At 36.0% G+C, this 27,174-nt stretch overlaps 1 protein-coding gene across 1 annotated transcript in view; it reads right to left on the reverse strand.

Moving 5' to 3' along the window:
* Window positions 1-27,174, reverse strand: part of TOPAZ1 (testis and ovary specific TOPAZ 1) — a 36,776-nt gene continuing 9,602 nt past the window's right edge. The window contains 18 exon segments of the mRNA XM_065666184.1: window positions 1-843; window positions 2,123-2,309; window positions 3,390-3,593; window positions 4,651-4,815; window positions 5,670-5,835; window positions 6,251-6,351; window positions 7,734-7,908; window positions 8,951-9,017; window positions 10,422-10,537; window positions 10,821-10,913; window positions 11,168-11,319; window positions 12,421-12,484; window positions 16,447-16,584; window positions 17,305-17,384; window positions 19,578-19,693; window positions 22,006-22,067; window positions 24,099-24,238; window positions 27,098-27,165. Of these exon segments, the coding sequence (XP_065522256.1) occupies window positions 630-843; window positions 2,123-2,309; window positions 3,390-3,593; window positions 4,651-4,815; window positions 5,670-5,835; window positions 6,251-6,351; window positions 7,734-7,908; window positions 8,951-9,017; window positions 10,422-10,537; window positions 10,821-10,913; window positions 11,168-11,319; window positions 12,421-12,484; window positions 16,447-16,584; window positions 17,305-17,384; window positions 19,578-19,693; window positions 22,006-22,067; window positions 24,099-24,238; window positions 27,098-27,165 (2,308 nt within the window). The 3' untranslated portion in view covers window positions 1-629.

Raw genomic sequence — 27,174 nt, forward strand, 5'->3', positions numbered from 1 at the left:
TACAAGTTATTATGAAGACACAACTAAACCTTCAGGTGTGAGCAACTTACGTAGACTCTCAGTTCTGTGAAGGAAGTATCCTAAGGCATGTCTCAAGTGATTTAGAAGTTACTTTATTCTCCAGTGCTTTTTACTGGGGTTTTGGAGTAAGGAAAATAACCTCTAAGGGACACGGAGATGGGACAGTATACTGTGAAGAAGGCAAAAAGAAACTCATACTGCTTTTACAGAACATGAAGCAATGTGAAAAACATCTTACGAACAGTAGATACACTCAGTCAATGCACTTACATATGCTATCACCTGATGGGAGAAGTGGATTTTCTATAAAAGGATAGAGTGTAGCTTTTGAGGCTGCAGTTTCCTCATTATCTAATGATGCCATTACAAAACATCTATGTAAGTCAGTGTGACAGTCTATATAGTCAGGGAAAAAAAAATACTGTTTCTGTGCTACTATCTGCATTATCATCAACATAAATATTTAAAAACATGACTTGGTTTCAAGCCTTGCTGTGAATCAGTAAGGCACAGTCTGAACACAGGGGAAACTGCCTTTATTAATTTCTGTTATTTTCAACAATGATTGATTTAACCATTAAAACCCAAAAGTCTTGACTATTTAATAACTACTGAAACAGCCAGACCTTCCCAGCCCATTTCATATTCTCCTGAAGCCATTTTAGAGCAGATGTAAGCTCCAAGCTGTAAACTTCTTCCATATTAACATTCATTGTCATATGCTTAAGAAAAAGCTTTGGATCAGATACACGAGCAGCCTGGATCAGTCTCTCCACTGCTGCCTGGTAGTCACTGCTATTCTGAACTGTCTGATGTGCACATCTGTAAGTGAATTTTCACAAACACAAAGTTAGGTACCATACAGGCCTTGTGTCACTTGCCTGATGCTTTATACTGGCAACAAGATTACAAAAACATTAATGTCTAAGGTTCACTTCACTTAGAACAGACTATGTCCATTTCTAGGCAAATTTTAGCTGATTATTCTAAATAATTAAAAAGTTAGGAAAAGTGTATTTTAAACATGTTCTACAATAATGAAAGGTAATGGGATTTAATGCTAGTGCAAAGTAGGTCTACAATAGTCACAGCATGTTTCATGAAGAAATGTTTGAGCTGGAAAATTCAGTAAAGGAATGTGAACCATTTTATAAACTGGATATAGCAAGAATTCATGCACATGCTTGAATCCAAAAGGATTACTTATTTTTGATGTGTAATCATGTTTGGAATTAAGGATGTGCCCAAGTCACATGCCTACATTTTTGCAAAAGCAGAACTTACCCTTTAAACAAACAAGCAGAGGTACAATAGCATACACATGAAATTGAGGTAAAAATTTTTTTGTTTATCAAAAGAACAAAATAAAAAGAGATGTATTCTCTGGGAAGGAAGAGGGGGTTCTCAAGTTTGAGATGCCCCTGCTCACATTTCTTAACAAATGTAGCTTTTCTATACAGTATCACGTTTTGATGATGAGCCAGTCAATCTCAGAGAAAAAGGGCTCTTGAAAACTCAAAGTCTGGGTATAATCTAGTGACATTGGTTGGTGGTTTATGGGCAAAAGGAAAAACCAACAAAACATATTTTTATCTGAAGGTATGAAGTCTCACAGAAAGGGGGAAAAACTAAAAAAACCCAAAATATCCACTATAAAGAGAATCAAGTAAAATGGCTTCACCCACTTCCCAAAAAACAGCCAAGAAATTTCAAGAGTTGCTATTTGAAAGGAGTAATATTTTGACAGTGCCATTCTGCTGCACTGCTTAACCACAACACAAAGATCTATATACCAAGATATCAAGCTATCCTGGTTTTGAAAATAAAGTACACTCTTAGTGGGATAGACATACTCAGGGAACACAGGCCAGTATCACTCTGGAACAATTACTTCTCTGCTACACATATGTAAAAACTAGTAACAATAATAACACCACCTCCCCATCCCCTTTACTGTTCTATAGCCAGTTTAGAAACAAGGATTAAAACCAAGTTTAAACCTGAGCATTGCCTTTCCCATACACTGGAAAATAAGCTCTCTCATTAGTTACATGATCATATGGATAAAAACCATCAAAAGGACATAAATGTGACAACAAACCTTTTCAGTATTATTTGAAGAGTCTGACTAGTAGCCATTGGACTTTGAATATCACTGGCATTTGAAACAAGAAATATTTCAATGGCCAACAGCATCTCGACCTCTGATAGGTAAGATGGAATCGTCAGAAGTTTGTGATACAAATGTCCCTGCAGTGGTGGTGGGTAGCAACCCAATGATAAAGCACCTGAGAGTAAATGCAAAAATGCATGGAATTAGGATTACAATACTGAACATAGATCTGTTTTCTTCAGTATGTGGCTAAGAATGTGGACACTCCCCGCCCCCAACCTCATAATGGATTTTACTGTTTGTTTTACCTGTGAAATGGCCTGATTGAGAAGACAGCAAGTAGTATTCACTTATAATATTCACTGTGATAAAATGCTATTTTTATCAATTAATGTTATCAGTGATGATTAAAAACGTCTGTCAGAAATCTGGAGACTCCAAGTGCGTAATAACTCAAGCACAATTTAGGACAGGTCAGACAGAAGCTTTATTAACTATGATCACAGTGAGAAAACGTTTGAAGAGCATCTCCCCCATTACTCCCGTCTTCTGCCAAGTGACTCCAGAGACCTAACCTATGTAGCACTTCAGGAAAAAAAAACAAACCCCAACCAACTGCCATCCACAAAACCCCCAAAGAAAAGGAAAAACAATACTTTCAATGTTAACAATGCTAAGTATCCCAGGAGGGCTGGACTCCTTGAGCAGCCTGCTAACCACCACAATTCCAAGGCAAAATGAAACAGTAAATAATGTGACAATACGGAGAGATGGCTCTTGGTAGACCCTATCAGAGTGGCACACCCAGTATAATCGTAGCACAGAAATGGGGAGTTGAAAACAATCACAGACTTTTAGTGGAAAGGGATTTTCTTTTAGTTAGGATAAATTTGACAGACCTCTCAGATCACAAATAATTTTACCACCACAGCTCTAAAGAGAAGTATAAAGGAATCTGATTTGCCTAGATGACAAAAGTGAAGATGATGCACTTCCTAACAATTTCAAGGTTCACTTTTTTCTTTTTTAAATTCTGAAATGAAATGTAGAAATTTAATTTTATCAGAATTACATTTATTTCATGCCAGGTAGTATGCACTGATTTGCATTTTCAACAGTTATTTCCCAAGAAAAATTTTCGTTACAAATAAATTCCTGATTGTAACACAGAAAGTACCTTTTTCTTATGAAGTATACTCTTGCCCATTTCCCCCCAACATACTGAGCAAAGGATATTGTTTAAGAAGCAACTTACTTTTGTAATAGGTCCTAGCTTTAGACCACAAAGAACTTCTTCCCAAAGCTGTAATTAATTGTCTAAGTAAAAAGAAATCAACAGCTATGTTTTTTGCAAGCATGAAGTCTACTGCAGAAGATGAGACCCCAAGGTTCTTGCTCTCAAAACAGGCACTTATAAGCTTGTTAAAAAGGCAGCTGTACTGAGAAACATCTACAGTATCTGAAATGAAATGGAGATTATGAATTATGTCAAATGCAAATCTAATTGAAGAAACATTTCTCATGAGTACCTAAGTCAAGACTCTTGCTTCTATCTGTAAAATGGAACAAGGTTGAGGTAACCTATGATAATGCTTTACTCATCAAAAGTCTTTTCATAAAGTCCATTCACATTGTGGAAGAGAAGTGCTAAGGTCCAAGTAATAACCTGCTGCCAAGACCAACAGGATCAGATAAAAATATATTCACTTGCCAAGCCTATAAATACAGTCTTCACCTAATCTCAGACTTAAAATTTGCACCAACAGAAACAGCTTTGGTGCTTCAAATTCTGCTTCTCTTACTCTGCATTGTTCACTTCCCCTCATCTGTCCCCTTCCTGGCAGGACTGAGGAGCCTTGCACTCAGCTCATGCCTCAAACACCTAGATCCTTTTAGGATTCTCTGAGTAGACAGCTTTCCAACTAAGCTCTCCTAATATACCTAAAAGCACACACTAGCAATAGCACTGAGACCTGCTCACAGGAATCAGCTCAGGTTTCTTTAGTGGAGCCTTAAGTAACTACACATCTCACCTTGAAGTTCACATCAAAAACTTGTTAGATAAATTGAGCCCAGAATAGCACTCAGTCCTTAACATGGTACGTAAACAAAGCTTAGGCTAGCTAGCCAAGTTATAGAAAAAACAATGCATTCATCGCCTCAATGATATCCCTGTTTTATCTTATTGTATAGACTGTGTATGATCCTTAAAAATTTAGTGGGTCTTTCCTTTTACCTTGTGTAACTAAGACAACTGGAAAAAGTGTTCAGGTGTATAAACTCTGTGTGTGTGCATGTACATGCATTTGTGCGTGTGCAGCAAGAGGTGCAAAATACCATACATATTTTAACTGACACTACACGCTTTGGGAAGAGGGGGAAAGGGGGGTCGTCATCTAAAACTATCTAAAACTGACTTACTTGTCCAACAAATTTTAGCCTGAAAACAAACAGAACAGTACAGAATCATCCGTTGAATTTTTAGCTCTTAACACAGTACCTTTTTCTTTACTTACCAGAATGATTTTGAAAACCTGGTAAGTTCTGCAGAACTTCCAATGCCTGCCTGTATAAACTCTTCCTCAAGTATTTGTGCACTAGTGTACATAACAGATTATGTCGACTGAGGATGTCCATTTTATCACAGGGCCACAACGGTGTATTTGTGATCCACTCTGACTCTGTGGCAAACGATGCAGTGTTAATTCTATGAACTGAAACTGTTGGATGGTGAGACTTTTGGCCATTAAGAATATACTGTAAACTGCAGCAGAAAACAAGTTGCAGAATTTCACAGAAAATGCAGTTCTAGTTGTGTTCCTTATCACTAGAACTTCTCAGATGGATTCTTTGACCCTTTAATTATACATAACCCCTTTTATTAAATATCACAAAATTAAAATGGACTGCCAGTGGCATGTGTGTATATAAGTATCTATATATCTGTGTATGTATATAAAACTGAACAGCAAATTTAGATCATCAATATTACTTTACAGAACACCTTTTACTCCTTTGTATTTCCTATTCTTGTTTATATTTCGTGTTTCATCCCTTTTCAGCAAATCAGAATTCCAAGAAGCCTGTAATTATTCATCATTTAATTGCAGAAATATTGCACTATTGTAAAGCTATTTTACTAAACGGGATCTGTGAGGTGTAAAGGAACACTGCACTGACCCAATCCTAAACATTTTTTGACACTGAATGTCACCTGGCTCAAAGGCAATCTACTTGGGGCAGGGTCACTTTCCAAGCTGCAGCCCTCCCTTACTACAGTAGGCTTTTGAGTAGAATGGTGTTGATGGCAGACTACTGTTACAACTTCTCTGAAAAAGATTTAGTGTTAGTTATAATATTTTTATACATATTAAGAAGAAAACTAAGCAGTTAAGATGGATCACATTTTATTTTTGTTGTCCCAGTATTATTAACTTTAAAAAAAACCCCACAGAACAGCTTACAATTTTTATCTGAAATCTGTCCTAGGAGACTGTTCAAATTTAAGTCAAAATTCAGTTTAAGACAAACTTACCTCTCAATACCCATGTTGCTCCATCCAAACTTCCTGTTTTAAGATAAATTTCTGCAGCTTTATTAACAATTTGGCATCTTGATGCTAACTTCTCTGCACCTATGAGTCCTTTCAAGACTGTAAAATGTATCTGTAGCTCATGCAACTTATCGAGAACCTTCCTTCCCTAGCAGAAGAGGGAGAAGGGAAAGGGGGAGGCTCAGAGGAAGCAATGATATCAGTGGATGCAGTGTATATTTACATGAAATACAGCAGAGTTAATTTGGTGATACAGATTTACAGGCATCAGTTTAGTTATCCAAACGAAAGTCAAAACCTGAACCCGAACAATCAAGCTTCTAGGCTGCAAGACAAAGTTCTGATGGGCTCCCTAGAAGGCTAATGCTCAGAAAGACACAATGAAATGCTTTGATCCAGCTGGACAATTAAGAACTATTAAGATGGTGGGGAGGCAGGTAGAACATCCAACCATTCAACTAAAGAAATACTGTTTAACATATAAAGACTCATGACTTTCTAGATGAAAATCTAGAAATGACTCATTCTTTTTCTTCCAGTCAGGTTCCTATAGTCCAGTATACCTTTATCCACTGGAGTACTTTGTGATAAGAATACATTACACTTATCCCAATCCTTCCAGTGAAAATTCTGTCTGCTTCATTATGTTGTGAATTTTTTGCTACTAAAAAGAAAAACAACACCACATTAAAAAAATGGTACATGCAAATGCAGTTTTAAAGACATTGCACACTTGAGAAACACTATAATTGTGAAAATATTAAACATATTTGCCATTAAAAGTAGTAACGTCCTAAGTCTCAACACGAAAAGTAGGGTAAATAATTACAGTTTATTCAGACACTATTTCACAGTAATTCATCTATGAGATGCTTGGACATGTAATGGCATAATTTAGTAATATCATAATTTGTACAGTAAGCTTTGCGTTTTCTGGGATCATGAAGAAATGCTGGCAATTAAAGAACTGACTAATTACAGGTTTTTCCAACCATGTTACACAACCACTTTGGAAGCACTGCTGGCATTCTACAGCAGTGGTCTCCAAAGCAGGGCATGAGCACAACAATCTGCCTGGGTGTGGGAAGAAAATTTTTGTACCATTAAAAAATAAAAATATTTTAAAAAGTACCATTTTATTTCATATTATCTCTTATTTTTAATTTCTATTTTTGTGTATATTTTGTAACATACTTAATACACTGTGATACAACTGAAAGCTCTGATAGCCATTCTATAATATCAAAGTCTGTGGTCAGAAAGGTCATGTTATGTATCTGGAATAAATATTCATCTTGCTTTAGTAGTTAATACAGATTGAAAAAGATCTGAGACATTAATTATAAAATGCTTTAATCCCAATGACACTTTGGTGAGCCTCAGTTTTCTGGAAACTCCTTAGGAAGAAGGATACAGTTATGTAAATGAAGGAGCATAGGGTGGAAAGGGATGAGAAAACCTGCAAGAACTCTAAGAAAACTAGATGGTGGTGTGTTCCCAGCCCTCACATAAATGCTTGGTTCTTTAGAGAATAATTCTGAAAATCTGTATCAAAAAAAATTAAAAAAAGAAAAAAATACAAACGATACATCTGATGTAACCCTGTTCACTGTATTGCGAAATACACTAATACAGCCTTATTTACAGCTCTAAAGTTTATTTATGCTATTAAGAGTGTGACACTTCACATGACAATACTTAAATACATTTGCCTTTGTCCTCAGAAAACGACATTATTAAAAGCCCACCAATTTTGGTCCTATGAGAAGACCACTAATACTAGTTTCTCTTCTTGATTTCACAAAGCTCAAATACTCTTCATTCAGAACTTCCTTTAAGTGTAAGCACTATGGATTTTACTTCTACTAGAAAATTGCTTCTATTGAGCATTCTGGCTGGTTGTATTTGCTCCTCAAGAAATTCTTAATATTGTAACATATAAAATTAACTAATAATCAGAAAACAGTTTATGAATTTGGTTATTACTTTAAAAACTCTACAAAGAATAGGGATGACCAAAACGTATTTCCTGCATCTTAATTTTACCTGCATCAGCAAAGTCACAAAAAGGAACTTCTGGTTGGTCTGTCTCAGAGTCTTTGGTTAGTATCTCAGCAATACATAAAGACAATTTCTGAAGATCATCAGAATGTTCACAGCCAGTTCTCGCATTAACAAACAAAGCTCCCAGCTTGACCCAATCTTTTTTTAGCTTGCAATGCTGCAAAGGCGGCAAGGGGTAAATATAAGAGCCTGCTTCCAGAACACTGAACAGAGAACATACTGAAATATGAGAGACACACCTGGGATAGACTTAAAGCAGAAAAAAGATGCTGATGAAATGCTACTGCCAAGAACCTCCATGTTCAATATGGCACAGTTACATGTTTCCTATCTAGCACGGACTGGTAATCATGTCTGTCCCTCTGGAAATTAAAATTCTTTTTCCATTTATGTCACAGCCCCAATTGGGGAAGCTCATAACTTATTCATCCATTTACAAACTGTCATTCATCCAGTATTTTACTGTTTTTTGGGGTTTTTTTTCACAATGCATGCCAAGTTGACGGTTATGTTCTGTATGAATTAAGTCTTTTGCTTGTCAGATCATTTCACAATTGTGGTGTTAAAGGAGTAAAAAAAAAATAAATCGGTCCTCGTTGTTCCCTTCTTAAATTTTCATCTCAGGATCTGTGCAGTAAATGTGGTAATGTGTAAACTTGTAATATGTAAAGTATTATAATTGTGCAGTATACGTAATCTGAGCTTGAAAATGAAAGATGCAAGCCCCCAAGAATTTTTAATGACACTGTCTTGTTCTTTAAAATACCTGCTTAGTATTTGCAATTACAGCCTTTCACAATTGTGCCTTTTAAAACTAGATATGAATTCTGTCTAGTAAATCATATATTCAGTATTTGTTTGGTGAGGAATGATGTACTACTTCCAATTACAAACAAAACAAATATAAGGCATAGGAAACAATTGTTTAAAGTTATAAAATCTTTGAATTAGATACAAAACTAAGATAAAAACTGCAAGTATGTAAACTAGAATACCGGCATCACAAAAAAGCCACAGTTTTTCCCCTGCATGTTAATCTTCCCAAACATGGCTTTGCATAAAAATACTTTATTAAAATCTCAAGATAGTTAATAATAAAGCCCACTCATTTAAAATGACGTAGAAATTGCTATTTTTGTAGGTTTTAAAGAAGACATGTTTAAGCATTCCAACAAGCCTGAAGAATGCATGCACTGTACCTGAATTTCAGCCACTGCCAAGTTGAAGTCAAAAACCCAGTTCTTTTCAAAATGTCTTTCCTGAAATCTTCTGTAAGAAAAAAATATTAATACTTAATTTCAACACATCCTCTTGAACAAAACTATTCACTAGCAGGAGGCTATGAGCAATTTACCATATACGAACTAAAAACTGATGTGAATTTTGATCCTACTTACCACACACTATGCAAACTGAACACTGAAAACAGACATTTGCAATCATGCAAAGGAAGCCAGTCTCAGTAGAAAGGTTAACTGAGAAGGTATGAATAAGACTTTCACTCCACTAAGTAAATGCAGAATTGGATTGTACGTATTTCTGACATATAGGTAAAAAAAATTAATTACATGAAAGAAAATGCTATTCATCTTCAAATACCTGGAAGCATGATACTTTATTCTGCTGCCACCACTGAATGAATACACCTACCTGGTGCAACGCTATCATGTAGAGATATATAACCTACATATGAATGAGCTGACACACGTAGCTAAAGCAGCACAGCTTCTCAGTCTTCATAGATACAGGCTGTTTCTCAGTTTGTGCTGAAAACACGCACATACTGAGGCAACCTGGAAGGGGGTCATTCCTCTGTGAATGAAATTCTTGATCCAAAAAGTGATAGAAATTACCTCCAATGTGTGTGGTAAGTTGCATGGTGAGATCCGTGTCTGAAACTATGGCAAAAGTATGAAAAGCACCAAATAATTTCTACAATGCTTTTCACATGAAACAATGATGGCTTGTTTTCACAGAGTAGATGCTGCATATTTGGTTTCCTCTAAGAATCAGAGGTTGCTTTATGAATCTCAAATTTAGTTTCTCAGCTTGTGTGTGAGTGTATGATGCAGATAATGAGAAAAAGACAATCTTGTGCAGGTGATGGGGAGACATCAACATTAACAGTTTTGGAAGAGATTTGGGCTGTGATTTCACATTTTGCCCAGCATCATCCAGCAGTACTTAAAAAATGACCCTCCTCCTTAGGAATGTTGGACAAGTGTTTATGTAGTTGCAGAGAAAATGAAACTAGAAAACTACTTCAGGTTATAATTAATCCTCTTATTGCCTAAAAGGGTTGTTTATTGTAGAAGTAGTGCTTGCTTATGTAGGCCTAAATGATATATTAAACCATGATGTCTCTAATTTGACTGCAGTTATATAAACCTACAGCACAGCTGGAAAAAGATTATACACTGATTATCAGTATGGAAAAAAACTAATCATAACTGTGATCGTAATATAAGTTTTAACTTAATAATCCTTGATCTTTGAAGCACAATAAACTGACAGTACTTTAAAATACAATTACACATGATATGATAGTATTTTCATCCGAAACAATAATTTTGCATTTTCTAATTGCCTTTTAAAGGCATACATGAGTTTATAAAAATAGAACCTAAAGAAGGAACTAGACAGATATAAAGTAGCTCCTTAAAGACATACCTGGCTTTTATGTTCAAAACGGTATTTAGCTCCTGACTGGAAACTCTCAATTGGTGAAGAAACTTAATAATACAGTCAAAATGTGCAGACTCAAGGAACATACCAGCATCAATGAGCTGTAATAGCAAACAGGGGGAAGAAAAGTAGGCATACAAAGAACTGTGATCACTTACATATTTCCAGAGGCAAGTGGCAAATAACAGTGGGAAAAACATGACTGAATCTCAGTCAAAAAATAAGGGAGAAATAGAAGCATGCACCACAAATTCAGCTAGTCATAACATAATTAAAAAAAAAAAAAGTACTGAAATAATATTGAAGTGATATGGCTGAATTTTAAAACAGGCAAAGTTATTTCAGAAATTCCAACAAGTAGCAGCAATACAAGCAAAGTCATACCTTACAAAAGGTACTGATTAACGTAGGCACTGCGTCTCTTATATTCAAAGAAGCCACATGCTCAAAAACTTTCAGAAGAACATCTACAGCTGGCTAATTTAGACAGAAGAGCACAATCAGTTTTGCAACTCTGTTCAGTCAGAAAGCTTAGAGTTTTTATAATTTTTTTAATTGCTCTTTTTACCCTCCCCAAGAGTATCAGAGTAAAATCAGACTTATTATTACAAGTGGCACAGTACTCAAAAAACTAAGAAACGATGGATCAGGGGTTTAAAAAAAATGTATTTTTTTATATTACATATGTATACAATATAAATATTTTTACATATTTGTGTAAGGTCACCTACCAGTGTACTGATTTGTACAGTTACATTCAATATCTGAAATACTTCATGCAACAAACATTTCTTGAGTAGAGAAAGCAGAAGATCATTCAGCACTTGAGAAGCAAAATACACTCCAGGAGTAACTTCTCTGTAATATTTCACAAATATTTGGACTGAAAAAGCAAATTAAATTGATTTAATTTTGGGGTAAACTGATGCTAACTATTCAAACAAGTTATTTCCTTAAATTTTAAATGCAGTGTAACAACCCTTTATTATATAGGATACTATGGGACAGGGATAGGGAGAAAAATGGGTGAAAGAATCCAGTTTGAATACAGTGTTAACCTTGCCAGACCCAGACTGACAATTCTGAAACATCTCATGTCACTGAGTTGAACACCATAAGCCCTTTAAGTTTCAAGAAAGCTCAGTTAATTTGGTGCAGCATGAGAAAAATGCACAAGAGCAGGTTAGATCTGGTAAGTGCATCAAGATAGTAAGGCCTTTCCAGACATGAAGTTTTAGAAAGTGAAGTGCAGTGTCATCAGAGTGGATGGTCTTACAATCTGTTCCAGTCCTAGCTTTGGTAGAGACGTACTGTGTAGCCTGCTGGTACCCAGTGTTATCTGCATTTGCAATGCTCAAGTATTTCAGCATGGAAACATACTATACAGGGTGCGACTGGATCCCATGTTCACATTGTGCTATGCTCTAACAAGCTTTCATAAACTTAGAACTGCTTAGGCCAGACACAAAAGAAACGACAGACCAGACTGAAATTCAGTCCTTTGTGACTGAACTCAAAAGCTCAAATGGATCTGGATCAACTACAGTCTCTAAAATGTGTTAATCATAGTTGTTTGCGTGTAAGGCAATGTGAAAGGACTAAACTAAAGCTGTTCGGGTGCGCTTCATTTCAAGAGCTTAATTTCAAAGTTTCTGGATTTGTAATGTTTTGCCAGGGTGTTCAAAGGCACCTTAACAAAGCTTTGTTCTGTTAAACCTCCCCCCTTCCCCAGTTACTCATTTCTGCTCTCAAGTCTAGTTCCATTTAGGCTAAATTAATTTTCTGTGGATGTAAGATTTATAATGACCTCACAAGATAACTGTGTATCTAAATACCTAGCTTCAATGAGCAAGTGGAACAAGAGAACATGTGGACTGAATATATTCCTTCAAAATCACCATTTCTTACTCTCTGTTGAGAGCCTATTTAGTTTGCTTTAAATAAGCTAATTATTAAAGATATATCAAAAGCTACTACATCATACCTGCACGTTTTAGAAGGCCCGATTCTTTGATAGTAATATATGTTCTAAGTATTGTCATGCAAACCTAAAACAAGGGGGGAAAAAATCCATAGTAAAATGTTACTTCAGTTTATGCCAAACAAAGAACTACTCACAACCATGAGAGCTATATGGAAACAAACTTTACATTGCTTCTGTTTAACCCACACGTGCTGACAAATGGTGTAATAAAGTAATTGAGTCTGTAGGCAAAGGCACTGTTAAAAGGACATAAGGTAGATGAAATGTTTGAAAAAGGAGCTGCTGAGACAAATGCATGTGTGTGCATGTGTGTTTGTATATACCCACAGCAAACAAAAAAATGAATTAGAAAACAGTTACCTTGTAATTAGCATAGATGTGGCATACTGTAAACAGTGAGAGAAAGGGAAGCAAAAAGATGAAAATGGGATAAACAAAAATTACATTAATGTACCAACTAAGAAGTCAAAGAATCATCTAGAAATGAAGCTGGTAACACTGATAGTCACAAAGAATTACTCATAAGGACATAAAAGAAAAAAACTCAGAACTATGTTTCTTACATAGCAAATGAAATATCATCAAAGCAGAACATACTGGCTTGTGGCCAAGACATCTTTCCTTTTTTAAAATCATTAACCCATTCAGATCATCAAGTCAAAGACCGTATATGTAAGTATGTTGAATATAAATAAAGCTTACTGTTTTCATTTTGAAACATCATGTTGTTGAACTATCATCTAAGATATACCTTTCAGAAAATCATCATTAATATATATGAAGTGTCACTTGGCAGTGAGTTAACTCATTTAATCCAAACCTACAATCCCAGGTGGCTGAGGGCATTTCCAAAACAAGCTCTAGCACATGCTTACACTATGTAAATTAGTTTGCTTTCTTTTGCAATGTGTTTTCCTCCTTCTTTAGACTGACTCCCCACAAAAGTGAAGATTGCATCTGGAGCTCTGACTGTTCCAAGTATTAGTGAAATCGCTTGGAAAATCCAGTTGTAGTAATATTTACTCATGGGACATGTTACATTACATTTATAAAAGAAAGTAAATGTGTTATTCATTTACACCTTCTCTAGGAGGCTTCGGTTGATTTAGTTGTTTCAATTTTAAAAGGTGTAATGAAGCTACAGACCATGTAAAAATGTGAGAATCTCTAACAGATTTCAAATTAGAGTACATAAAAGAGACAATTCCTATTTTTAAAAGGTGGTATAGATGACACTATTCTGTCGCCTATCAGTTGATTCCACAACTCATTTACATGACAATTTAATAAAAAGCATAATAAAGGCCCATTTATCTTATACAAGCAGCTGACTACACAGTAAAACACAGTTCTACTGCAGTAACACAAAGGTGCTTAAATCAGAAAAACAAGCATCAGAATTTATGAAGTCCTTCAGCATCCCCCAGTTTGCACTCTTAATGTTTAATAAGGAGTAAAAACCCCATGCTGCAGCATTTTGCTCAGTGAGATCAAAACCAGGATCCTTTTTACAAGAGATTCTGTTTAAGAACCCTGTGGCATCTTTGAGACACACACTCCATGTTAAATGTGGCTGAAACTAACCAACGGGTTAAAAAACTATTTAAAGGCAGTTAGAGACAGTAGTAACAGGACAGTGCAACTTTTAGGTCTCATTTCTTTAGGAAGCCAGATTAAAAAATCAAAACAAAACCAAATCACACAAAAAAATCCCCCAAAACAAAGCCCCCCCCACAACACCCAAAACCCAAACAAAAAAACCCAAAACCACAATAGATGATATACACCTAAGGCCCTGAAGTTGCAAGATGACATTAATGAAGACACGTATCTTCTTATTTTATATCCTGTTTCCAGTTAGAGGTTCAAGAAGTCACAAAAAGTAAACATTTTTGTGTCTGTGAGTCCAAAAAGGTTAGTGAGCAAGGTACACAAAGCTAAAATAAAAGCCAGGAAATACAGTTTGCGTGAAGATGCGTTTTCAAATCACTTATGCAACTGCACAATTATCTATGCTACAGTCTGAAGTGCCATTCAAGCCAAACTGCATTTCCTGTCTTTTCAGTTTATGCCCACTGCCTCTTATGCTTTGACTGGGCCCCACTGACAAGAGTCTGGTTTCATCTTATTTACCTCCCTCGCCCCTATCTGATACTGATACACATCATTAAGATCCTCCCCTTTAAATAATTGTGGAGTACTTAAAACACAGCCTGACTAGCTTGGTTTACTTTGCCTAACACAAAAGAGATTTCACTGTTTGAAATTAAAGACATTTTAAAACCCCAAAAACCAGGTAACTTGTAGAACTTGCTGAGCCCAAGAGTGTGCTGACTTTCAAAACATACGTTTTTATGAATGAAATGACTGCTATGTTGCGTGATCAGCCACAACTGTGAAGAGTGAAATTCTAGTAAGTTATGCCTTAAAACATCAGTTACTTAATGAAAAGGAAGGAGTATCCATTATGGGGAAAGGTACTTCTCTCTGAAAACTCCTGTAACAATCATCGCTGAAAACGCTGTACTAAGGAAGTGGTTCACATAACAGTTCCTAAAGAGATTTATTTCCTCTGCATTTGATGAAGATATTGTTGCTGCTTTACCTGTCTTCCATTTATGTACTTTGGTGCCACCATGAGGTGCTTGGCCTACTATAGTTTTCAAATGGACAATTCTAAAAAGAAACAAAATAAACCCACCCTGAAGTGGACTTTGAGACTACCAGGAAAGTCAAGCTAGGTTTGGTGGGCAGAACAGTAAGTGTGCTGGAGTGCTGTACCACAAGTAAAATAAAATGGAAGAGATTTTTAATAGTTTCAGGCATATAATGCCTTAATGTACCTGTATATAATGAATCATCATAATTCATACAAACTAGCTGAAAATTAATTATATTCTCTATAGCCTTCACGGCTGAGTAAAAGGGAAAATGTGCCATACAGAATTACTGTTAAATGATCTTAGTATTTTTAACCCATCATACAAATTTTCAAAGGGGTTTACAAAGCACTAGAAAAACATCTTTTTGAGATTTAAAAAGGAAAAAACAAAACACTCAGAAAAATAAAACCAAATTACAATGATGTATTTTAAAAACTGACACAGCATATTTAAGGTATCAAGGACATGGGTAAGCTCCATTAGATGCTACTTTTAAAAAAGTATTTATGTCTAACAGGTTCATAACAAGTTATTTTTTTATGTTTTGATTGTGTAATTTTTACTTACTGACACCAATGATAAAACTGTACTTGTATCAATAAGATGGCAGATGAGAAATAAATCTTTAAAGACCTCATCAGGACAAGTTTAGGCATTTGTTTTTGTTTAGTTGTTTTATTACTTCTGAGTGATTTATAGAACCACCTAAGTCTTGGTTTCATACAGCCAAAATCTTACATGCCGGCACAATTAGCTTGTCTTACACAGTTCTAAGTATTAGAGAGTCATAATTTCTTTGTTAAATGATCTGAAAACACACGTACTTTGACCACCTCTGGAAAAATATTTTTGCTTGTAAATATAATGAGAATTATTGCTACATTTTAGGAGATTACAGCATCTTTAAACAAACATGCTGTTGTTTACTTACTTGCAGAAAGTAATATACCATAAATGGTTTCTGACTTTCAGAATACATACAAAGTCTGGGTTTGCCTACAGGTGTCCAATGCTTGGGACAGTAATGCAGAAATGCGTCAAAATCTCCCCATTCTACTACTCTGTATTTGTACAGCCTAATACTTACTCTGTCACTGTTTTCTTAAAATGACTACAAGTTCAAAATTCTATCTATCTTAAAAAAAAAAACACAAAACCCACAAAAAACCCAACCAAACAAAAACCCCACAAGACCAAAAACCAAAACTTCACAAGACTTGAGAGGAAGAATTTCTGAATTTTTGATACATCAATCTCTGAAATTTGTTCCCTTTCTGCATATAAATGAACAAAGGTGATGTTGTTTTGCATTTAAAAAGTGTCCATGCTTACAATCTGTCTTTGTTTCTATGAAGCTCTTTACCTTTTCATCTCCTTGTTCAGGAACATGCCAAAACCAACATTTTGCTCTTTCACAGCCCCGCAAAGTCATGAAATAAAATCTGCAGTATTTACGGGGCAATTCAATCATCTCGAGTATCTGCTGGACTGAATGAGAAGCCTAAAACAAAATGAAATTAAAACAAGCAGAATAAAAGCCACAGACAATATTTTTGTTTGAAAGCAAACATGCAGATTTTCTTGAGAATTTCAAAATAGCTACAAATTACAAACAAAAGCAAAAAATGTGTGATCTACAACTAAACCTTTGAAACAACCCTCATCTGTATACTGTATTTGCAGCATTTCAAAGCAGACCAAGATCAGTCCTTTGTCACGTGTTAGGTAGTGTCTAATACAACAAAAATCTGTCTTGAAGATCACAGAGAGAATGCAAGAACTGCCAAATGAGACAGAGTAGAGAGGATGAAGAAACATGACAAACTCCTGCATGGCTCTGGATAAGAATCTGAGGATTCTGGGGCATCAACTTCCTTCACCATTTTTCAGTGCCCAGCATAAGAGATAACGCAGTCTCTGTCTGAAACGTGATAAACCTTGTCTGCTTTTCAGTTCTACAAAAACAAGCCAAAAAAGCATTATCTGATTTAGCTTAAGCTGGAAATACAAACCTACAAAGCTCAACTGTGAATAGCTGTCCCCTCATTATTGATTTTGTTCTCAGAAATTGTACTTACTCAGTGTTAACATCCTTAGAGGAGCAGAAACATAAACTTACAGAGATTCATAATTTCTGACTAGACACATGGAGGGTTGTCTGAATATCCATAACAAAATTAGTGCCAGATGATCAGAGATCATTAAGGATTTAACAACTCACAATTGCATTTTTTTCCACCTTCCATGTCTCAAAATCTCCAGAATTTTGCAATGGCAGACTTTTTCCTGAAAATCTGTAATCTAAAAATTAGGATGAGGGCAATAAATGGATCATGTAATAAAATAAATCATACTGAAACCACTCTCATTTATCTTTATTTCCCTTATAGTTCATTCAAATCACAGCAATAATTAATGAAAATATGGTTAATACAATCTAAAGCTAGTCATTTGTTAGTTTTCTTAATTAGCCTAAAATCGAGACTTTACACAAACTTCAAGAGTAAACACGTTTAAATTAAAAACTTTGCATCTTTATCCAGGGTTTTAATCTAATTTACAGTGAGAAGGAAATAAACTGAATTAAAATATCCAGAAGTCTTAATCTGAAAAGGAGAAAAAAACACAGCCAAACCCACTTTAGCAGTCATCTTTGCTTTCCCACATCACTAGCCATAAAGTTAAACTACTTTTCCAAAACGGAAACAAAATCTTTCATATTCTGTGTTTTAAGCAGCACAGTAACAAACTTAAGACCAATGTAAGTTACTGGCTTCTTAACTGTAAAACTTGTTTTTAGAACTATTATTGATAACAGATCTCTTTCTCTGAAATATAAATAGTGTTAATGTATGATAAAAGTTCGTATTTTCAACTCCACATCTAAAGAGAAACAAGAGCTTCTGAATGCCTTGCTTTTTAGGGTTTCCATCTGCCCCTTCAAAGAAGAGGCTATTAAAAAAGAAGAGGCTATTCAAAAGCTTAACCCTTTCTGACAAACTATAGTTAGTAAAGAGCATCCAATGATGGTGCATGTTGTACTACAGACTTGCACTAGGCACATAGTTCTTAATCTGCATGTCTTTCTAAAGAGGGAGGCTATCACAGTATAGGAAGGAGAAATATAACATAAAACAAATATCTGAATGTCATGTACTGTCACAGCTGTGTAACTTTGTGCAGTGATGGTGGGCAACTTGGTAAATTCAGGATTGGATTAATTTAGTGACAGCAAAAGACCGAGGACAGAGTCAGTCACTAGCTGCAGAACAAAGCAACTGGGAACTTGATCTTAGAGGTCTTTCCTTCAGATTCTTGCCATCCCCACGGCACAGAGTTTACGACCAGGTCTTTTCAAGTTTGTACTTTCCCTGCCAACTGTACATCCTAGGGTAGGGAAGCAGGCACTAAAGTGAACTAGGCCAATCCTGCCTGCACAGTTCTGAGGGGAAAAAGGTTGTTTTACCCTCTCCTAGCACAGAAACTCTTGCTTTGGCAACAGTTTAAGATGTTTTTAGAAGGAAGATTTAAAAGAACTCTTCATAAGGTGTATACACTTTTAAGGCCAAAGACATGAGCAATTTCAAAGTACTGCAATCTAGAGACATATTTAACAGTTGCTTTTTATAGCATCTATGTTTCTTGCACTTCCTAAAAATATTGTTAGACATAGTGATAAAGTTGTTCTATGAGCTCAGACTGGCAGTATAATTTGAAACTAACCAAGCCAGTGAGCTCAATTCTGGAAATCCATGTTTACAAACATTCATGTTAACCAGTAATTCTAAAAACATTAATTCCCGAAACAGCTGTTGCAAAGAAACAGAATGTAGTATCTATCCATAAGCAATCAATTCCTGTTTTTCTCTATCTTGTATACCAAATAAAACTATGCTTTTATGTAAAGCTTAATGTTAAGAGTTATTCTGTGCAGAGAAAAAGAGAAGGAAACTTTGATTACAGTTCCATTAAATTATTTTTTCTTTGGTGGCAGGCACACTTTTAAGAAGTACCTGTCCCAGGTGTGAAATATTCCAGGTCAAAATTAAGTACTGCTTATTAAATCTAGGATCATTTCCTTGATCCAGACTAGTGAATGTCTTGCAAACATTTGAATTGGCATAAACAGCAAAGTTCTGACCTTTGGCAAGCTGGGCAAATCCCTTAACCAGTCTGCCTACAGATAACAAGCAATCAAGAAAATCTGCTGTCACGTTCCCGGTACCATTCAAGTATCAGAGAACCATAAATACCAACAGAGAATGACTGCTATTTTACCCTACCAAAAAGGATCCTGCTAAAAATCCCAATCCAACCCAAAAAACCTGACTAACCTCTCATGTGAGAGCTTGCATTTCTGCTTTTATGTACAGAAACTAAAATAAACTCCAGCCAGTGCCTTCAGGAATTGAAGAAATTCCTTAAGATTTTATAGGTAAATAAAACACACATAAAAATAAATTCTGGAAGGTTCACCAAAGCAGCATACAATACCATTTGTCTGGGCTTCCATCTCTGTAGTTTCACTGAGGACATTTATTTTCGGGGCAGGCAGTGGCAATCCTGATAGCAATCCACAGTTCACAAGCTCTTGGTATTTACAGTCACTGCTGAGTATTGAAAAACAAAAATCTGTTTAGCTGAATTAAACCGGTGCTTCTCCCATATACTAAAAACCTAAAAAAAGGAGGAATAAGCACATAAAAATCGAGAATTTCTTCAACACTTGACACAACACTTCAAAACTTGATGTAAATTTAAACAGTAGCAGTACCAACAACTTTCCTTTCATTACTCTCATTGCCTGGTCCAATCTGATTATGATCTTGGCTGAGATTATTATGTCTTTAAGTGGAACTATATGAAATTCAATATACAAGGAAAAAAGACACCCATGAACAACTTCTAATTTTTTTTCCACTGTGCTGACAGCAAGACTAAGATGATTTCTGTCACCTCTGAAAAAGCATCTACTTTTCAGCAGCCTGTTATGTAATACCTGTCAAAGTAATCCACAAAGCTTTTGAAATTGCATTTGAAGAGCCAACTGTTTTCTTTCCTAATAACTGGCTCTACTTGGCAGAAGACTTAGGTGATTTCAAAGGCAACTCTGTTTTGCCTTCAAATATTCCCACATATGTACATTTCACATAATTAAACAACTAAAATGTGATGTTTTTCAAAACAAGCTGAAAATACAGCTAGCTAAATGCTTAGTGATCCCTTTCTTATTTGTAAATAAAGCTTCAGAAAAAAATAATCCCCTTTCATGAGATCCTCCTCCCCTTTCTCCTTTAATTAAGAATCTAGGTTCAGTACAAAGGACATTTCAGCCTGCTTACTATTTGGAGACAGAAACTGACTTGCTATCCCATTAGGGCTACCTATCTAATACTTCCCAAAGCCAGGATAAGCAAAATCTTTCCTAAATTGCAGGCTGGTTTTAATAGAGTTTCAAATACAAATGCTACAGCAGAGAAGAATAAATTCCACCTAATAAACCAAAATTATTTTTAGTCTAGTTTTTATACTGTACAAGTCTCCAGAGGAAGTAAAATAGAAAACTAGATCTGCAGATCTAGTTAACCAGAATTTTCAAGTCACCATGACATTTTTTTCTGCTTTGTTGTGATGCCTGACACAACAGGATTTTCACAGCAGCTTACCTTCAGGACAACAATCTCAGCTCTTTTTTTAATCTAGACAAGAAACTACACACAATTTTGTGAGGAACTGTAAACTATATAGCTTTACAATCAACTTCCCTTTTTTAAGTAACAGCATCATTAGAAGTGGAGTCTGCTAAATAAGAATAGTAACTATTATTTTCTTCTAGATGAAACTTTGCAATGGTAACATTTTTTAAATTAAACTAGAGAAAACAGTTTGACTCCAAATGAAAGATTAAAAAAATGCCTCTTCTCTAGCTGCATTGCATTGCAATTAAGGAAGTAATGCAGTATCACTTGCACATATTTTATCCAGCATAGTCTACTTTCCTATAGTATAAAGAACTATTTATGCTATTATGGTAAATTTAAATGGGTATTTTACCAGAAGGAGGAGCCTGGAGCTCTCTAGTGGATTAATGAAAAGATGCAATATTCTCTATTTAACCAAATTCTGGTACACTTCAAATCTGTCACTGAAATGTAACTGGTGCTGGAAAAAAACAATACCCTCTTCTATACCAGCTGAGGTTTCTTGATCATTGTGAAAATGACTCTGAAATACCTGTTATTTCTCTTCTCATTACTTAAGAATTACATCACTTAAGTATACTTTTTCTACAAAGTCTTATTCTGCTTCATTTTTAGGCTGATGTTGAACAAAGTTTCTTAGCCTGACACTTCAAGTTGTACGTACAACAAACACTGTAAGCACAGCTTGAAGCTAGCAGAACAGCAGAGCACATGCTTGACTCCACATGCCACGTTTTTAAGTGCCTTTTTCTACTGCTGTTCAAATATATGTCAGCCTGAATTTGAATGAGATCTTTCAATTTTTTCACCAGTTTAGAGAGTCCTAAGAAGCAGAAAAAAAAGCTGAATGTTTCAACTGGTTTTTTTTGTTTGTTTTGTTTTTAAAGTTCTGATAAGGGCTATTGTGGCTGGAGATGAATCTTATGCTACACTCACATTTGAGATGACAAAGCGAGACACTGGCATAAACTGGATATATTTCATCATTAGCCAGAGGACAAAATAACCTCTATTGTCCTGTCAGGCTACAACTATACTTGTCTTGTACTTTGCACAGTGAAATTGTATTATTTCACATGTGTATTTTCTTCATCACATCGCCACAATAATACAGAAAACCTGAATTAAAATGCTGATGGTGTTTCAGGAAAAACATCACATTTAATTTGTACAGTAACTAGGGAGTATCACAGGTTACATGAAGAACACAGTATATGTACCTTTTTTCAGCTTCACCCTTGTTTTCTTCTTTAACATCAGGCACTCCATCTGCAAACCTGAACTATGAAGATATTTAAAATGTACTTTCAGATACAGCAAAGCACTACGAAGCCTCTTATACTTTACACTACAGATTTCAAACTGTTAGTGATCATTGGAAAGTATGATAATAAGACTCTTGACTGTAAAAACTGTAGTTTGGATGGCAGAGTTACGCTTACACCATCTTTTTAAATGGTGTAAAACTGCCATTATATGGTGCAAATGCTGTGAAAACACTGCCATTATACCTTGTAATCTTTAAAACAGTGATTTTTAATTCGAAAAAAGGTGACACAATTGTCTTCTCTTTGTTCCCACCAGTAGTCCCAGCAATTTTAGGCCCACTGCCCAATTTTAACTGCACCTGACAGATGTGTAGAAACCCACAAAAAATATTCCACCAAGTTTAGTGAAAATGTAAAGTTGCATTGAGGACAAATCTAAGGCTTTTTCTCAGCTGTATACCACAGCATATAGGAAAAAATCCACAAGTATATGGAGAAAAAAAGACAGAACCTAACATATCTGGGTGTGAGAATCTGAAAGGACTGATACAGAACAAAGTCATGGAATCCTGGCTTTGTTTTGTCTGTTATTCATGAAGTAACTTGAACTCAAAAATTTATGATAGCCAAATAATTAGAGATGGACATGCTCTCAATGGATTTCCGAAATTCAGTTTACCAGTTTCCCACATATTTTTAGGGGTTTCTCCATGGTTAATTTTTTGTTCTTCTCACAGTATTGTTAGCTGGAAGAAAACATCACCTGTCCCATGAATCACCCCAAACAGTAGAATAGTTGCAACAAGTGTTCTGCCACTGCACTCTCCTCCTCACATCTGCAAAGCTAGTTTTCTGTCCACATACAGGAATAGATTTTGGGCTGTATTAGTATTTCGTGGCTTAAGTTTGGTAAAGTTTGGGGTTTGGGTAATATTAGTTGTACTTATTTAACTTTGCCAAACACAGCACAGAAAAGGAAGAAAGCATTACAACACTGATTTTACAAAGCCACAACTCTATGAAGTAGCCCCAGCGACTGACCTGGTGGTCCTGCAATAAGTACTACACCTCCAGTAACCTATTCTCTTTAAGAGACCCTTTTACTCTCCCTAAGAGGTCAGGGAACAAAATTCACTTCGTGAACGAGATGTCAGCAGCCCCAGTTTCATTTGCTGAAGGAAATGTTTCTATTCTGCTTTTAAATAACGATTTTTCCAGAGAAACTGATCCCCTACTGTTTGATTACCTTATCCATTACTTACCAGTTTTTAGCCATGTGGCTTTTACAGTTTAATTTATCCAGTTAAAACCATTATCCACTCTTGAACTAGTGGAAAGCAGTAAATGCTACCAGCAGCTAAGTCTGAGTAGCAGCAAGCTGTAAATTCCAATCCATTATACAAGTAGTAAATAGCATAAAACTTCAAGTCTTAAAAGACCTAGACTTACCATCTACAGGAAGGAAGACAGAGAGAGTAGAAAGGTCAGATAAAGTCACTGAGCATGAAAATGGTTTAATGTTCCCTCTGAACTACCAGGTAGTCAATATGATAATGTAATGGCTTTTCTGCCCAAGTGATGAACCACAGAACGATCCTCCTTGGATGTATGATGGCTGTGCAGCTCCGCAGCTTTCCAACAACATGCCATACTTCTGAAGACAGTGTGGTGAGAAGCATTTAACACCAACTTTTAAAACTAGTTATGTAAAAATGTCACATATGCACAGTAGTATTCTTAGGTGTCCTCTGGAACAGTAATTTTCATACAACTGGTAATACAGAGTTGCTGTTATAACTGATATAACTATCTTGTTGTGTTTCAAATTTGAAAATGGGTTATTAGTGACAATGTAAAAACACCAAAGTTCTGTCAAGCAAAACTTACACTGTCAATAGCACAATAACCTCTGAAACACTATATTCTTTTTTTACAGGAAATTAAAAATTTTGTTGATAAACCAGCATCAGTAATTAAAATTATCCAACTACATGAACCATCATTTCCTAAACAACTTAGCAACAGAAAACATGATTTCTCAGTACCTTTTCATCCACGTCAAAACTCTTCAGAAGTTCATCTAATTCTCTTGATTGCCCATCTTCAAGAAAGCCTTCAGTAACACCTGTAACACTCCCAAGAGGACTGCTTCCTCTGGATGAGTTGTGGGTTTTAGTGTCTTTAGCTGAAAATGTATAAATGCGTTCTGTGTTTCCCAAGCTACAAGACAACAAAGCTGCTACTTCCTAAATATGAGAAAGCCTTAATACTAATTAGATTCAAGAAATCCTAGGACTTCCTGAATGTGAGATTTGTAAAATTATTTCACCCTTAAAGCACAAACACTTTCAAATACATATGAAATTGAATCTGTAATTAAAATTCTATCCAAGCTGTAGAACAGGTTTATTTATATAATATTTCAGTATTTTAGAAATAAATTCAGTTAAGCTTCGTTATTAAAACACAGCCAAAAATACATACGGTAATTTCCTAAGCAAATAAAGAATTAGCCTTTGCTGCAGAAGGGTGTAAGTTTATTGCAATGACATGATGAAGCCCTGTGACCAGCAGGTCGAGGGAGGGGATTCTCCCCTCTGCTCTCATGAGACCCCACCTGGAGTACTGTGTGTAATTCTGGGGCACCCAACACAAGGATGTGGAGCTGTTGGAGCAAACCCAGAGGAGGCTACAAAGATGATCAGAGGGCTGGAGCATCTCTGCTATGGAGACAGGCTGAGAGAGATGGGCTTGTTCAGCCTGGAGATGAGAAGGCTCATATATCTCGCATGAGACCTTATATCAGTCTTCCAATACCTAAAGGGGGCCTACAAGAAATCTGGAAGGGGACTTTTTACAGGGACATGTAGTGGCAGGACAAGGGGGAATGGCTTTAAACTGAAAGAGGAGAGATTTACATTAGATATTAGAAAGAAATTCTTTATTGTGACGGTGGTGAGGTACTGGCATAGGCTGCCCAGAGAGGCTGCAGATGCCCCATCCCTAGCAGTGTTCAAGGCCAGGTTGGACAGGCCTTAGAGCAATCTGGCCTAGTGGCAGGTGCCCCTGCCTGTGGCAGGGTGTTGGAATTGGATGATCCTGAAGGTCCCTCCCAACCCAACCCATTCTGTGATTCTATGAACTAAATTCAGAAACTGAGAATTCCTGTAATATAGTAAACACAACGAGAACTCAGTGTCATGAAATTTCAGCACCTTTTGCAGGCACCACAGGAAATGAATAGAAAGTAACTGCAGCTTTCTGAAGCAACTGTTTATGTGCAATGGAAGAGCTCTGCATTGAGAAAAAATTCACTATCTCATTGCATCACATGAATAAATTTCAACTGCACCACACTGTCCAGATACAGGAAGAATCGTATTATTATTGGAAGGGTTTTTATCTTAATAGTCACTGGTCTCTGTATAACCAGCAATACAAGGCACATCTGCTTGAAGACAATGTAAGATTTCCACTTGACAGATGAAGAGTATTGATGTCATCCAGAATACCTTAACTGTAGTAATTGTTGCTCTTCTTAAGACTATGAATCCCCTGAGACAAGAAGCCATGGCCTCACTAAATAACACAAGACATGAAAGCAGTAATACCTATACATTCCTATGTATTTACATATTTCTAAATAAATACATAAATTGTGGGTAACTACCAAAACCAAGCACCTTTATTTTGTTCTGTGCAGGTCTTTTAAAAAAGTCATATATCAAACATAAGCTACTACGTGCACTGTCAAAGAGTATGATGTGATCCTTAATTTCTCAGATCTGCGAAGAAGGACATACTTAAATATTTTTCTTTATTTTAAGCACCACAAAAAGACCCAAAGGCTTTTAGCCTCAAACATCATTAGAACATGAAGCAAAACAACAGTCCAAGAAAATGCAGAAGTTACTGAATAGTACAGGACTTGTTGCCAGGTCTGTTTTCAATCACCTCAGTACTGCAGATACCATGGCACAGGTTCCTCTGGCTCTTTACATGGCCAGAGGCGTAACTGTGTACTTCCTCCCTACTGATTCTCAGGGAACTTGAGTCTGTTTCTTGGTGTCTGAACAATTACACCCACATTACCTTTTATTTTGCTGCCATAAAACTGAAGCCTGAAACTTTCTCTCGCCCAAATAGTTACTATTCACTCCTTTTTCTCCAGGAGGCTACATCTCCCAAACCATTCACTCCTTCTACATGAAAAGTATTCCTTTTTACATGAACACATTAACATAAAAAACAGCACAAGACATACTGTCACAGATACTTTTCAAGCCTGCAACAAAAACATTACGTAATGGCCAAGTATTAAACTAACAGCAAGCTGACAAACTGACACCAGAAAGGGGAACACCAAGAACCTTCAAAACCAGCATCAGCACACTGTGCCTTCTGCAGTGTGTTATTCTCCTGTTCCTTCAACCTATCTAAAGGAAACTTCCACATCAGACATACCTTGCATAGTAGGCCTGTATGCAAGCTGTAGAAAACAAAACAAATCACACTCAGATGCTGCCTACTTGGACTGTTCTGCTTAAAATAGGAAGAAAAAAAATAAACAACTCAGAAGTATCCTTCTCTAAAAAAAAAGCATCCTTAAAAAAATGGACACTGTCAGAAGAATGGGCATAGCATCTGCAAAAAACAAAAAGTACAACTTGGAAAAAAAACCCTATTTTAAAATTCTTTCTGCTAATTAAGAGGAGAGAAGAACAAAGTGAGATTGTGAGTCAGCCTCCAAAGCAGTATCACAGTACTCAGTGTCTTACTGTCAAAAAACCACCAAAACCCAGGACTATCAACACGCAAGTACTAAAGAGAAGCGCATGTTCCCTGTAAGACTCAGGTTTGCACCATTTCAAGGCATCCACTTTATATGCATTAGGAAACAAAACGCTGTTACAATAAAAAGGTATTACTGAAATGACAAATTCTCATTTTATGTGGAAAGCAGAAAGCCCTGGTTTTGCTACTGAACACCTTTGTGGTTACTATCTTCTCTTGACTATGCATTAAGAAATCTTCAAAGACTTACCTTTTAGCACCCAATCACAGGGAATTTCAGTATCATCTGACATTCCAGATTCCTGTATGGTAATGTGTCTGTTTTGG

This window comes from Lathamus discolor, chromosome 2 (genome assembly GCF_037157495.1).
Source record: "Lathamus discolor isolate bLatDis1 chromosome 2, bLatDis1.hap1, whole genome shotgun sequence".
In the NCBI taxonomy this organism is placed as follows: domain Eukaryota; kingdom Metazoa; phylum Chordata; class Aves; order Psittaciformes; family Psittacidae; genus Lathamus; species Lathamus discolor.